Consider the following 14890-nt stretch of genomic DNA (forward strand, 5'->3'; position numbering starts at 1 on the left):
GTGAAGGGAAGTCTTAGGGAGGAGGGAGCAAACTTGTTTTCTGCTGCCCTGCAGACTAGGACACGGAACAATGGCTTCAAACTACAGGAAAGGAGATTCCACCTGAACATCAGGAAGAACTTCCTCACTGTGAGGGCTGTTCGACAGTGGACCTCTCTCCCCCGGACTGTGGTGGAGGCTCCTTCTTTGGAGGCTTTTAAGCAGAGGCTGGATGGCCATCTGTCGGAGGTGCTTTGAATGAGATTTTCCTGCTTCTTGCAGGGGGTTGGGCCGGATGGCCCATGCGGTCTCTTCCAACTCTACAATTCTATGATTCTATGACTCTTTTCTAAAAATGTTTGCGGAGAGGGGGTGAATACTTGAAAATATGCCAAAAACAAAACAACATCCAAAGGAAATCTTGATTTTTGCAATTTTATATAAGGAACACCATTTTACAATGCCATTCTATTCAGGCAGTCCCCATGTTACAAATAAGGTAGGATATATATATACAGTAGAGTCTCACTTATCCAGCACTCACTTATCCAATGTTCTGGATTATCCAACACATTTTTGTAGTCAATGTTTTCAATACATCATGATATTTTGGTGCTAAATTCGTAAATACAGTAATTACTACGTAGCATTACTGCATATTGAACTACTTTTTCTGTCAAATTTTTTGTATAACATGATGTTGTGGTGGTTAATTTGTAAAATCATAACCTAATTTGGTGTTTAATAGGCTTCTTTTTAATCTCTCCTTATTATCCAACATATTCGCTTATCCAACGTTCTGCCGGCCCGTTTATGTTGGATAAGTGAGACTCTACTGTGTGTGTGTGTGTGTGTGTGTGTGTGTGTGTGTGTGTGTGTGTGTGTGTGTATATATAGCATAGGGATAGAGAAGGGTTAACACCCCTGTGATGCTTGCTTTGCTGTCTTTGCATATCATACTCTCTCAACCTTAAAGGAATGCAAAGGCAACCCCCTGAATAAATTTTGTCAAGAAAATCCTGTGATAGGGTTGCCATAAGTCAAAAATAGCTAGAGGTCACATAATAGCAAGGAAATGAATTTTCTCCACCCCTCGCTTACATTCTGTGGGCCTTTCACTGGAATGCTACTGACTATTAATCATCATTGAGTTGGTTACTTGATATTCTGCTGATAGAAATTTTACAAAAGACAAAGTTGGAAAGGCTCATGTTGGGTTATCTTGAATAAATTTCCATGAAGACTGAGGACTTTAGGCACCCTGGCCGCTGTGAGAAATAACGACAAAATGAGCAAAGAAAAAAATCAAACCAATAGAGGAACTTGATTTTTCTCTGCTGTTTCAATGATCTATTTCCAGTGCACTTTATGGGCACTTCCTTCCTAAGAGGAACACGAAGTCCCTGTCCACAATGACATTTAAATTTCTTCAAAATGATAAGAAATTTTCTCTTGAAGGTAAAAAATTGAATTTTCCTTTTAAATCTGCCTCTGCAGCTGTGGCGTTGAAGGCTTGTTCCACAGTCAGTAGCTGGTGCAAATGATCTGCATTACCATAAAAAGCTTCAGTTGCTGAGATCAGCATATCAAGCTGCTACTAAATAGACAGGAGCAAAATGGGCTAAAGTAGACCTGGACTACAAAAACTTACGTTGCCAACTTTATTCTCTCAGTGAGTTTCTAAGGTGCTACAAAATGCTCTCCATACATTTAACATTTTTCCACCTCCCGGAGGAAAACCTTTTACAATTAAGTGATTGTGGGCTAAACTGAAGTGTATTTCATTTCATTTCATATCCTGCCTTCTCTTCAATGGTTACTCCTATCATCAACCCCCCATTTTCAAACTGGATCTCCCTACCTTAGCCTCATACTCCAGCCATTATGTCTCACTGCCTACTCGTGGAGCAAAACTGTTGTCTTTCCTCCAAATGTTTGCAGCCAAACTTGACCCTTACAGGCCCCACAGGTCTTGCAGCTGATACGATGGGTAGGTAGATGATTTTCGAGATGGTATCATAAGGACAGGAACAACCCAAAATATTTTTCAGTCTAAGGCAAAGCATCTCCAGAAGCTGTCTGGACTATCAGTTGAATTCTAATTCAGCACCAGTGATGGACTAGTGTCTTCAACCACATTTGAGGTAGCAGCTGCTGTTGTTATTGTTAATTGCCATCAAGTTGACTTCGACTCTATTCCACCCTGTTATCAACAGTGTTGTTCATGTCTTGCAAACTTAAGATTGTGATTTCATTGAGTCCAGTTTTAAGAAAAGTTTGGCATGATACCCAATACAGTTCCATCTTCCAACAGAGAGAAATATCCATGGGTGTTTCCACTAGTGCTACCATCTCCCCATCTGCATGGAAGTTGTTTTCCCACTCTATCCAATGGCAGAACTGGATATACTAAGGAACATAAACGTGGAAGTTTTTATATGGAAAGAGATGATGCTGTTGTGCAAAATGCAGAAATCAGCTATTTTTTAGCATCGGAACACATGGCTCAATGGTTAAAAGTACAGCCCTCAGTTTCTTAAAGGTACAAGCACAGCACGGGAAGGGAGGATACAGTACTGGTGAGTTTTCATTATCAGCCCAGGACTGATAGGTAGATGCTAAGGCAAGACCAAGTTGTGCTCCTTTTAATGAAAAGCCTGGGACCACTACTAAAATCTGTCGAAAGGGTATATGATAAGAGCTCCCTGTGTTTTCCCCAAGAAGTAACCTTGAACTCACGTCTCCTTCTCTCTCTTTCATGCTTTCTTCCCTAAAACCAGCTCATGAACAAAATGGATCATGTGAGTCTTACTGAGACGTTTATGAGGCCCCATCAATGTCAGCCCCATCAATGGTGTAAATCACAAAGGCATCCAGACAGATATAAATCCCTGGGAAGTTGTGAGCTGGGAAAAGAGGCAGCCTGTGCAAAAGCAGTGGCGTGAAGAACAGAAAGCCAGCTTGCAGGCAGAAAACAGGTGGGTGGAATGGCTTTTGCCTATGATGACTATTTGTCTCTCTTTGCCTCTACTTCCAAAAATGTTAAATAGTAGAAGAAAGATCTAATGCTAACAGTACAATCCTATCCCTATTTACCTTGAAGAAAATATTAGGACTTTCCATGCAGCTGACTTTCAAGTAGGTGTGCATGAGACTACAGCCAAAGCTTACCTGTAAGTAAATCATATTGACCTCAAGGGGGTTTACCTATGAGTAGACATGCAGTCCTGGAGAGGAAGTGAAAGGGTTCAGAAGCTTGCATAGTTGATAATGTTCTTGCAAAGGGTCCTCCCGTATTGCCTGCCCAGGCTCCTCTTCTAGCATGCTTGTTAAGAACTTGGAGGGCTGTATTGGTAGATCATAAGTGAACTACAGTTGACCATCTTAAGAGCTAAAGGGAATCCCAGGTAATTTAAGACCGTCCTGCCGCTTTCTGAATTGCAAAGCTCTAGGAAAGTGTAGAGGCACAAAACTTTTAAAAATTCAAGGAAATAGCACTTTTCTCATCCATTCCTCAAAAGTCACTGTGATGAGAAATGACATTAATGGAAATAAAGAATGAAAGAAATGAAAGTACGATATATATCTCCAGAACTTTTCTTTTAAAGAGACACCAAAATGAAATTTTAGGCACTAAAGTCAGCAAAAGATTTCAAATTCTGTTTTATCAAGAGTTTGGCTCAAGTTACAGTTTGGCAAATCTTGTTCCTTTTGAGGGGCATTTGCCTCCTTTGTAATCATTTTATCAGCTTTGCCTCCCATGCTTGAATACAATCTCGATTGCTTGAGATAAAATACTGTATTACATTTTGTCCTGATTTGGTGGTCTGTCTCTCTTCTTTTCCCATTCATAATACAGGAACTCATCCACCCTTGTTTAATCATGACTGAAGAATCTGTCTGGAAAGACAATGAGATCAGACATGAAGATCTTGTCGTGGGCTCCAGTCAAAAGGACAGCTTTGGACCAGATCAGCTAAGTCCCACCAGCCAGCACAAATGCCCACCTCCCTTGGCCCACAGTTCCAAGGAAATCTGGAAGAAAGGAGGACGTGTCTTTTCAGTTCTCCTGGCCATCAACTTGGTGCTGCTAGCCTGCACCCTGATCAGTGGTGGAGCATTCCAAGATGTGAACCTGCACGACTATGATGTATTTTTTATGCTCACTGTTGTGATGCTGATCAATATTGCCTGGATGCTCTTCTACATCTTCGGCACCTCCAAGCGGCAGGCTGCTGTTCCCTGTAAGGATAACCATGCAGGACCCATCTGGCTTAGAGGTAAGAGGCTCAGAAAGGGAGGGCAAAGTAAAATATGAGTGTTCTTCACATGGAAGAAATGCATGAAGGAGGTGCTTCATTACCATAAGGGTCCTTCATAGCTTTAAGGGTCCAAGTTGTATTTGTTTGTTTGTTTGTTTTTTTAAAAGATCTCAGTTCAGTTCTGCATGAGACACAATGTCATGAGCTACAAATAAACAGGAGAGGGAATTCAAGATAAAGTCATATTTGAAATATTCATACCATCTGGCAGTAGTTAGTGAACTTAAAAAAAATCTAGTTAATAAATGTTCAAAGGACCCACCAATGAAGTCTTAGATCAGTGGTTCTCAACCTGGGGTCCCCAGATGTTTTTGGCCTACAACTCCCAGAAATCCCAGCTGTTCGGATTTCTGGGAGCCAAAAACCTCTGGGGATCCCAGGTTGAGAACCACTATCTTAGATCCAGCACACTTTCCAGCTTTAGTCATATGTGTGCCTTCTCACAAACATTGCTCTTCTACATTGCTTTGCAAACTGTATAGAAGCTAGAAGTAAACAGATGACATGTTCTTTTTAGAAGAAGATTAGGTGCAATTCTCTTTCTGGAAATTGCTACTAAAGCCCCATTGCCTTCCTTATGAATCTCTGTACAGTCAGAACATGAAAGAGCTCTGATCATATTGAATTTCCCCTTCATAGGAAAAGCAGGGAACTTTTAGCTCTCCAGATGGTTGAGAGTGCCACTTCCATAATCTTAACCATTGGCCATGGTGGCAAAAGTTTATGGGATCTGATATACAAAACATCTGGAGGTCCCAAGGGCTACCAATCCCAGTTCCAAAGAAATAGAACATTAATCAACCTTCACTATAAGTTCAGGCTCCACATTTGCCTGAGGAAGGATTTTAAAAATGGTATGCTTCACTTTACATGACTGTGATGACGCTGTGAAATCATAAAATATAATTTCAGTTTCAGCAAAATGGTTCCTTATGTATGAATAAACACCATTGGCTACTGATTTAAAAGATTTATCAACTCAAGGCTGTGTTATAATATAAATTTTATGTTTTATATGTCTGAATTGCATGTTTGGTTTGCAATGAGTTATAATGACATTTGGTTTCCTAAACAGGAGGCTTGGTCTTGTTTGCAGTCCTCACGCTAGTGATGGATGTATTTAAGACAGGATATTACTCCAGCTTTGACCGTTGTTTATCAGCCATCAGAATCATGTACCCAATTGTGCAAGCTCTGTTTGTAATCGTACAGGTGAGTTTTGATATTCCCGTTGTTCTGGGTAAACAGAGATTAGTAGTGTATGCTTCTATGGATGGGGTGGGCAACCTTTGTCTCTCCAATCCCCTACCACTGGGCACCATGGCTGGGGGGTTTCTGAACCAGGAAAATCATATATCCCTTATTCCTCTCTATATTATATAATTATTACAGTTAGTTGAAGCCTCTGGTCTTGTTTGTTTGTTTTCCTTTGGACAACATTTAAACACTACAGCCTCACTACAGAGGGCTGAATTTGGCGGCGTACGCCTGTTCCCTTTCCCTTTTGCCACGGAGCCTGCCGGCTCCCATCCCAAAATGCAGAGCTTCTTCCCTCAGGGCTCCATGGTAAAAAGGAAGGAGAATCTGCATATGCCACTGCGGAAGCAACATGGAAGGCTTCCTGTGTTGCATAAAGATCAACGGGGGAGTTTGGGTGGTGAACGCTTCCGCCCCTTGGAATGAGGTATTCCAGTGGCAAATGTGATGAGGTCCATAGAAGGCCACAATCTTACAGAAAACATTGTAATATGTATGAGCAAATTTGTCACTAATTGCACTGGAGTGCCACAAACAATCCAAGCAAGCAAGAAAGTGATTCTCATCTAAAGTTTCCCTCTATGGTCACCTTGCTTCCCTAAGTTGTGTATGGATACATCTTCCAACTATTCAGTGGAGACAGTGGAAAGTATGAGACCAGTGATCTCACAAAACCACAAATATTCACTGCTTCCCAATTGACAGTAAAAAAGATCCCCATTTTTCACAGAGACCGCTGCCCAATAACTCCATCCATAATTATTATCCGCAGTAAGTGTGGTGCTTAATGATTAGCATCACATTTCTACCATGGACTGGCTGAATAAATGAAACGTCACTAAATGTAGTTAGATGTAGTCTCGGGGTTGTTTTTGCTTCACTTTTGCTTCTCTCTAATTTATTCCTCCACTTTGTGGAGTGTGTGGTGCCTTGAAAAGTAACTTTAAAATATCTACTTGTTTCTTTCCAGACTTACTTTCTCTGGGTTTCTGCCAAACACTGCACCCATGTTCATCTGGATCTTACTAGGTGAGTATCTAAACCACCAAACTGAGTCCTTCCATGATGTTCATCTTTCTGTTAAACTGCAGAGATGCTAACTTTGGAATGAGGAATGCTGCTTCATCCATAGTGGGTCCAGAGTACATTTATTTATTTAGAGTTAGATTCCGCTTTTCTCCCCAGATAAAGAATCAGAGTGGTAAGCTGTTAAGAATAATAATTTATATCAAAATAATTATTTAAAAAACTTGGAAGGAGGTTTAAAAAAAGACTTAGAAAGATGGCAGAAAGTTCAATAAGCCTGGATGGGCAGGATAGCAGTGATAAAAATGATGGTATTGCCCAAAATGATGTTCTTATTCCAAAACTTACCAATTATTAAATGTGTAAAGGTCTTTGAACAGTGGATGAAAGATGTGGTTAAATTCATATGGGCTGGCAAAAAAAGTCAGAATTGAATATAAGAATTTAATAGATGCAAAAAATAGAGGGGGTTTAGCTCTCCCGGACTTTAGATACTACTATAAAGCAGCAGGATTTCATGGTAGAACTGGAATATCAGCCTTGCCAGATTTCCCAAGAGAAACAGAGAATTAGAATGAACCTTAAAACTATGCAGGAAGGCAAAGAGACAACAACTTAAGAACCTACCAAGTCCCAGCATTGTTTTCAGTAGCATGTCAACAAAAAACTACAGCACCTGCCCATTAAAAGTCCCCAGTTCAGCTGCCAGTCAAAATGCTACCTGAATAAAAAAAAAGTCTTTGCTTCCTGGAGAAAGGACAGTAGGAGATGAGCCTGGCCTAGCATTCCTCAGAATGGAGTTTCATGGGGATCCCTCTGAGGGTAAAGTAACTAGGTTCCTTTTGTAATCCAGGTGTGAACAGAGCTTATCCTTCATTTCAAAATCCTCCTTTCTCTTCTTACAGATGCGGCTTGATGCTCACCTTAACCACCAATCTAGCAGTGTGGATGTCGGCTGTGACTGATGAGTCAGTGCACAAGGCTCAGTCCAAGAATCCAAATGCAAGCACTATACACAGAATGGGTATGTGGCTCAAGAAAGACCACTGTGAAGTTTAAGCAATATGATACTAAATCAAAAAAGCAACCCCTTTTACTCTTATTAATAATATTAAGGATTCTATGTTTATTTCTTTGCTTATACAAAGAGCAGCTTTTTAAAAGCTTAGGTCAGTCAAAAGTTTTGTGGAGTAAAATTGAAAAGCAGGTTGCCCTTTCTCAACCAGCCCCACATCTATGCTGTCTCTTTAAAACTTCCAACTGAAAGGAAGATATATGGGGTTCATTTGCTTTGGTTCATTTAGGTTGGTTTTTTTTTTTTTTTGCCATTGTATATAAACACAAGATGTTGCCTGACTCATACAGAACCTTTCTGTAAAGCTAGAATTCTTCAGTTTAATCTTTGCAAGGAAGGACTGGAGAACAAAGGATTTGAACCTGTATGGACCCAGCAAATACTCCCAATATTTCCCTTTTGGAATTCCAAGGAAGCCCTAAAGATAGGATAGGCAACATGTGGCTCTCTGTTATACTGAATCCTTCATCATATCTCACTACTGGCCATGCTTCTGGGATTGACGGGAATTTCAGTTCAACACTATCTGAAAGATCACATGTTGTATACTTTAGAACAGTGGTTCTCAACCTGTGGGTCCCCAGGTGTCCCAGCCAGTTTACCAGCTGCTAGGATTTCTGGGAGTTGAAGGCTAAAACATCTGGGGACCCACAGGTTGAGGACCACTGGTTTAGAATTTCCTGTTTCCTATTCCTGACCTTGATTCTCTCTCACATACACATACCTGTCCTAGCTGTATCTATCTTAGAACACTATTATAAGAACGAAATAAGAGTAGGAGAACCAGATATTCTGCTTTGACCTCCTGCTATGGAATATTCAAACATTCAGACACACATGGACCCTGGAAGCACTTAAAGTATTGTATAGCTGGTTCTGAAAGTAACCCCCACACTTCACTACTGTTTCAAAAGTGTGGATGTTGATCTTCTTTTTGTTTGTTTGTTTTCTTATCCAAATTCTCTATATATTTTTCATCCACTTTCTGCTGAATTGTATGTAAACTCTGATGAAGTAAATTGAACTCCATGAAAACTTAAACTAAAACAAACCAGTCAATCTTTAAGGTGAAGCTGCATTACAATCCTGCAAACTTTTCTTTTTAACCAGAATTTGTTTATCTTTTCTCTGTGCAGCTGGATTTAGAAGTAGTTCATCAGGCTCTTGCCCTTGTGACAGTAATCTCTGCAAGATCTTCCAAAATGGTTATTTTTGGCTGTATCCCTTCAATATTGAGTACAGTCTCTTTGCTTCTGCCATGGTCTATGTCATGTGGAAGAATGTCGGCCGCATCATAGACCACCATGCCAACCATGTTCACCAACTCAAATTCAGGCTTTTCAAAAGGACTTATTTTCTGGGCATTGTTGCTGGGATCTTGATGCTGGTGACAGGTATAGGTGTCCTGGTTGTCTATGAGGTTCAGGTAAATTCAAAGAATAAAACTAAAGCAAGGACTGATCAAGTGCTCACTATGTACTACATCTTCAACATTGTTTGCCTGAGCCTGATGTCCATTGTCTCAATAGGAGGCTCCATTGTTTATAGATTTGACAAGAGAGACATGGACCGTCACAAGAACCCCACTAGGACTTTGGATGTGGCCCTATTAATGGGTGCAGCCTTGGGACAATATGCCATTTCCTACTATTCTATTGTGGCTACAGTAGCCAGCACACCAAGGGACACTATAAATGCCCTCAACTTGAGCTATTCTTTGCTGATGATTGCCCAGCACACTTTCCAGAACATCTTTGTTGTTGAAGGCCTCCATCGACAGCCCATAGAAAAGGATAACAAAGTTGACTCTCAGGAGAAGGACATCTTTGGGCTCACTTTTGTCAACATGAATGCCGTATCTCTCCGTGTCCCTGAAAGTGGGAGTGCCTTGCCATCCCCTACATCTCCAGCCGTAGCAATTCATACCTCGTCTGAAGTAAAGCAATCGGTCAAGGTCCACAAAGAAATGAACTGGAGGAGAAGATTCTTAAAAGAGAGTTCCTTATTCCTGCTCCTGTGTAATGTGATTGTAAGTGAAGTCATTTTGTTTATGCCTACACTGACTTATTCAGAGCTTGTTGTGTTTTTTCCCCATGTATTTTTCAATACTTAAGAAAGTATGCTAAGATTTACTGTTCTGAAAAGGAGTGCTCCTGTATGGCTGTAGTCTTTTGTCTGACTTAACTCCAATGTGGGACACCTGCTTCTGTCCACAAAATTAAAGAAGCAAATCACTGCAGGCCCTAGCCTCTCCCACCAAACCAGCCCTGGAGTTATGTAAAGCTCTCTAGAGCAGAATTTCTCAAACTGTGCTCCTCCAGATGTTTTGGACTTCAACTCCTACAATTCGTAACAGCTGGTAGCTTGCTGGGATTTCTGGGAACCGAAGTCCAAAACACCTGGATGAGGACAGCTTGAGAAATAGTACTCTAGAGCAGTGGTTTTCAACCTGTGGGTCCCCAGATGTTTTGGCCTTCAACTCTCAGAAACCCTAAGAGCTGGTAAACTGGCTGGGATTTCTGCGAGTTGTAGGCCAAAACACTTGGAGACCCACAGGTTGCTCTAGAGATTTAGTTTGGGGTGGTGGGAAAAAGAAGTGGAGAAAAATTGAATGCACTGGGGCCACAGCACCAGCCAGACATTAGGCCACAATATCCAGAGCTGGTTTCAACTGTGCTATTGAGCCCAGATATTTTCATGCCCTCATTGTCCTTAGTGAAACAAAGATATTTCAAGATATTGGAGCAGCTTTCACTGCTCCATCTGTTTTCTTTCTTTGTGTCCTTCAATAGCTTGGGCAGACACCATCTAAATGATTTTATTTTATTTCAGGATGGGACCCAGGCAATCTATAATATAAACCAAAACGAAATGAAGCTAAAATAAATAAAATGAAGCTAAATGGGCTTTAAAATTAAATAAGCCATCTTATTAGAAACACAAGTGTAAAATAGTTTATAAAGATGTGAAACATAATAATGAAGATGAAAATACTGGACCCCCATTAAAAGATTTTTCTGCAATACTCATTTGGAAGACAAAGGCCTATCATTAGTCAACAGTTGTTGCTCTTCCAGCCAGAGAGCAGAGAGATAGGTGACCTTAGCCTCTCATCTGTGAATTCTACACCCTGGGATCAGGCATTCAGAAGGCCCTTTCCCATGTCCTACTTAACAGGCTTGTAATAATGATGGGGCTGATAGAAGACTCTTAGGCAGGACCCCATATAGAAGTGCAATCTTCTGTGTCATTTATTGTTTCTCTTGCTGATGTTTCACTCCCACCCCTTTTTTGTTTCTCTCAAACAGCTCTGGATCATGCCAGCATTTGGGGCCCGGCCACAGTTTGATAATGACACAGAACTCAATTTCTATGGCTCTGCCATGTGGGCTGCCATTGTGGACATCTGCCTTCCTTTTGGCATCTTCTACAGGATGCATGCAGTGGCTAGCCTACTGGAGGTCTACATCATGTCCTAACGTAACGGAAAAATGAAGAATTTATCAGAAGAACCCACATTTCTCATATCTCCCAGGACTGAAAGCTCAAATTGCTGCACTAAAGCAAGGGAGATTGAGTTTTACTTGGGTGTCAGACCCCATTGATTAGTGGGCATTACACAGTAGTACTGGCAATAGCCCAAATATACCCTATGTGTCTTTGTTTTTGTGTCTGTTTTTGTTTTGTTAAGCAATCCCTTTCTTTCATCCATCTTCAGTTAAGGTTTTTTTTTTGGGGGGGGGGATTATGGAGGAGGGTCTACCACTAATTGTTGTTGTGCACTCAATGGCCAAATCACATTGCTTAGTCCTAAATAAAGCAGATCCACTGAATCAAGGGGTTTGTCCATATAAAGACTCACCGTTCAACAAGTGATTCAATGGTTCTACACTACTGAGGACTAACCAAAATGATTTTCAGAACCTAGAGAGGGCTCTGTTAATTTATCGTTATTGCAAAGACCCTTCGATAGAACAGTCTGGGAGAAGCTCAGTTTAAAATAAGGATGGGAGACAATTTGAAGTTTCTGAACTTAGTGTAGTTGGGATCAGTCTGTTGGTTCCTCTTCTCTTTCATACCTTTTCTAGTAATTCATGAAGGCCTTGGGAGCATGGCTCTGTTAGAACTCAAGCTTGGTAAGTAGAAGCCTGAAGTCTCACAGATTTCAGTGGAACTTACTTGCTGTCCTGAATCAGGGCCCATAGACTGATTGTTGTCAAGGAAGTAATTAGATATGCTAGTTTTTAATGGTAGGTTAATGATTTTTTAATGAGCCTATTTTTTATAATATATATATTTATTGATTTTCATTGTGACAAACAAAGGACTGAGACAACCATAATGCAAATGTTATTGAACTCAACGAAATGGGAGAGCTTAAATTGTAGGCCTGCCTGGGGGTATCACAATCCCCCTCATCACATGGAAGGGAACACATATACCTCATCCGTTGTTTCTATGGTGCTTCACATTCCAATGAAGAAACTTCATGATAGTAGGATGAAGTATCTACAGGGAGACTGGAAGTCCAAAGTATGGCTAGGGTTGGTTTTCTTCTCAAAGTCTTCTTCACTAATCCAATGCCAAGCATGGAATGAAGGCCTAATCAGCAAAGTGAAATTACCAAAAACACTCCTCAGTACTGGCTAGATATAGCGGTGATCAGCAGTTACAAGATCTTAAGATCTTTTAACTATTGGGGATTCATGTTTACACTTATTAATAACAAGATAAATTATTCCCTAGTTAGTCTGGCAATGCCCCAATTAATAGTTTTCTGAGACATTGCAGGGAAATGATTCTGATGTGCTGTCCCAGACGCAGGGTGCCTTGAGAGAAGCAGTTCCGACCGGACACAATGAATCTCACTACATGTCAGCTTACAATGCTCCCTGCAGCCAGGAGAATGCTGTAGCACCATTTCCCATTGCCCTGATCTACAGTGCCCCTAGAAATTGCCAGATGTAACAGGTAGGTTTTTGGTGGGTGGTATTGTCAATCGTAACCATGACAATGCAGCTCGGTCATCGTAACTACATCTGATAATTTAGAATTTCAGCCATCACAAATATAAGTTAAGAATTGGCTCTCAATTAAAGAAGAAGGTACATTCCTTTAGAACAGCTTTCTCAACCTAGTATAATCCTGATGTACGGACAATCATTCTTAACATCCTTAACTTCATGGCCAGTTCTTGGGTTTTCCCTGTAATCCAGAGAAAGGAGACACAACATTCCCCAGGTAACTGGGCTGTGAGTGCCTACACCCCTTACTAGCATCACCAATGCTGAAGAATGGTAGGAATTACAGTTCAACAGCAGCTTGGGGTACATGATTCCCAGCTTTGCTGTAGTCCAATAAATCTAGAAGACACCAGGTTGGAAAAGACTGTTCTGGAATATCCCTTCCTCCCTTCGTTAGCCATGTTTCAAACACAATAGCCCAGGTATTGATGTAAGTAGCCCAGGAAGAACCTTGTACAACCTTAAATACAATTTAACCAATCTAAAACTATCACATGGTTTCCTTTCACACTGTGTCTGGAAATAGCAGCTGCAAAATTAAGGAGGACAGGAAAGATTGATACAACCAGTAGGATGCAACTGCCTGCTACCACCATCACCCCTCACCCTGGAATTCCACGGATCCAGATGGAGGTGTGATAAATTTCTTTTTCATAGTCAAAAGAGAGGGCTTAGCAGAGTCTGGATCTATTAGATTCTGCAAATGCATGGCAGCATGATGATATGGTGTATGGAGTGAGGATTACTGCATACACAATGACTAGCATCTTGGTGAACCACTATGTTAAATTCCAGTATGTTCCTAGGGCATACCAGTTTTGCAATAGGTTGTTTCCAAGGTAAATTCAGCAGCATTTCTAACTTTGAAAAATCTTTGAAACTTTGAACAATGCTTTGCCAAATTTTCTATTTCCTGGTGCCTTCAAACCACAGAGAAAATTGGTTGCATGCTATGTAGAAAGGAACCCATTTATAGTGCTGGGAATTTTGATGGGGTTTTTTTTCTTATGAAATTGTATTTACAATGGAAAGAAATATCCTCCTTGCTCTATAGAAAATGGTGTAGGAGATTGATAATAGGTTGCAAAACAATTTTCCACAGAAGTTGAAAATGTCAAATGAAATAAAAGAAAATCATACCACTTGATTCCGTCGCTCCTTTGATTTTTTTTTTAATTACCAGTTGCCCTTATTGGAACAATCCAAGGCTTCTTTTTTTGGGAGGGAGGTGGGGAACAGGGGGAACTGGGGATAAGGAAGGACATGTTACACAGTTTTTGATTGTTCAGCCATCGTCCAAGACCTAACACGTGACAATGTTGTCTTTGGCTGTAAGGAAAAATAGAGGGAAGACAAAAAAGGTAAACACATTTCAAAGCAGAATGTCAGCTTATTCTTTCCAAGTAGCTCAGCTAGCTTACACAAGACACTCTGTTTCCCAAGGTACAACAACCAATAGTGTATTCCCCCCACCAACTCTTCAAGCCACAATATACAGTAGCCAAAGCCAGCTAAGTTATTTTGGCACCTGGGGCAGGTAATAAAAGGCCATAGCTAAGTTTTTTCACATTTTCACAAAGCAGATTTTTAAAAAGCAATAAGGGACAGCCAAAACTCATAGAATGAAAGATTGCCAGCCAGGAAAATGTAGTTAATAAATTTATGTCCCACACTGCCTACATTCATAAACTACACAATACGTACAGATGTATGCAGATACAAAACAATACCATCTGCTTTAGACCCATAAGACGGGGATGCTTTTTTTAAAAACCAAGACAAGATTTGTACCTGTGACTAATCTATTATAGAACATACTAAAGAAAGGAAATGGCAGAATCTCACTAATGATTACTTACAGCTTCAAACGGAGACTGCTCAGATGTATTATCAGTGAACTACAACCTATTCTGGACAATAATCCTGCCTTCTCAAAGGCTTTGGGTGGCAGGCCTTTACTTGCCTACAGACAGCCTTCCAATCTCAAACAGTTACTACCTACAGGAGGATGCACAATGCACATTTTACTACAAACATGGCACCACCTCCTGCACAGCTCATCAAAGGACCTAATCACATCACCCACAATTTTAGGGGTACTTTCACTTGTTCATACCTCTAATGCTATCCTCTGTCAACAATGTCCTTCAGCAATATACACTGGGCAAATAGACTAGTTACTGAACCAGATGAAAAATGGACATAAA

At 40.6% G+C, this 14890-nt stretch overlaps 1 protein-coding gene across 6 annotated transcripts in view; it reads left to right on the forward strand.

Moving 5' to 3' along the window:
* Positions 1–13830, forward strand: part of otop2 (otopetrin 2) — a 65004-nt gene extending 51174 nt beyond the window's left edge. Inside the window, exons 1-9 of one of the 6 annotated variants that reach the window (XM_016991354.2) lie at positions 2025–2123; positions 2294–2558; positions 2760–2957; positions 3839–4259; positions 5377–5513; positions 6529–6587; positions 7490–7608; positions 8796–9688; positions 10968–13830. In XM_016991354.2, coding sequence (XP_016846843.1) covers positions 3863–4259; positions 5377–5513; positions 6529–6587; positions 7490–7608; positions 8796–9688; positions 10968–11138 — 1776 coding nt within the window. In that variant the 5' untranslated portion in view covers positions 2025–2123; positions 2294–2558; positions 2760–2957; positions 3839–3862 and the 3' untranslated portion in view covers positions 11139–13830. Of the gene's footprint in view, positions 1–1949; positions 1970–2024; positions 2124–2293; positions 2559–2759; positions 2958–3256; positions 3387–3838; positions 4260–5376; positions 5514–6528; positions 6588–7489; positions 7609–8795; positions 9689–10967 lie in introns of those variants that run through there. The other 5 variants (XM_008104469.3, XM_008104475.2, XM_008104473.3 and 2 more) reach the window with 5 other exon arrangements.
* The last annotated feature ends 1060 nt before the right edge of the window (positions 13831–14890 follow it).

Source organism: Anolis carolinensis, chromosome 2 (assembly GCF_035594765.1).
Source record: "Anolis carolinensis isolate JA03-04 chromosome 2, rAnoCar3.1.pri, whole genome shotgun sequence".
In the NCBI taxonomy this organism is placed as follows: Eukaryota; Metazoa; Chordata; class Lepidosauria; order Squamata; family Dactyloidae; genus Anolis; species Anolis carolinensis.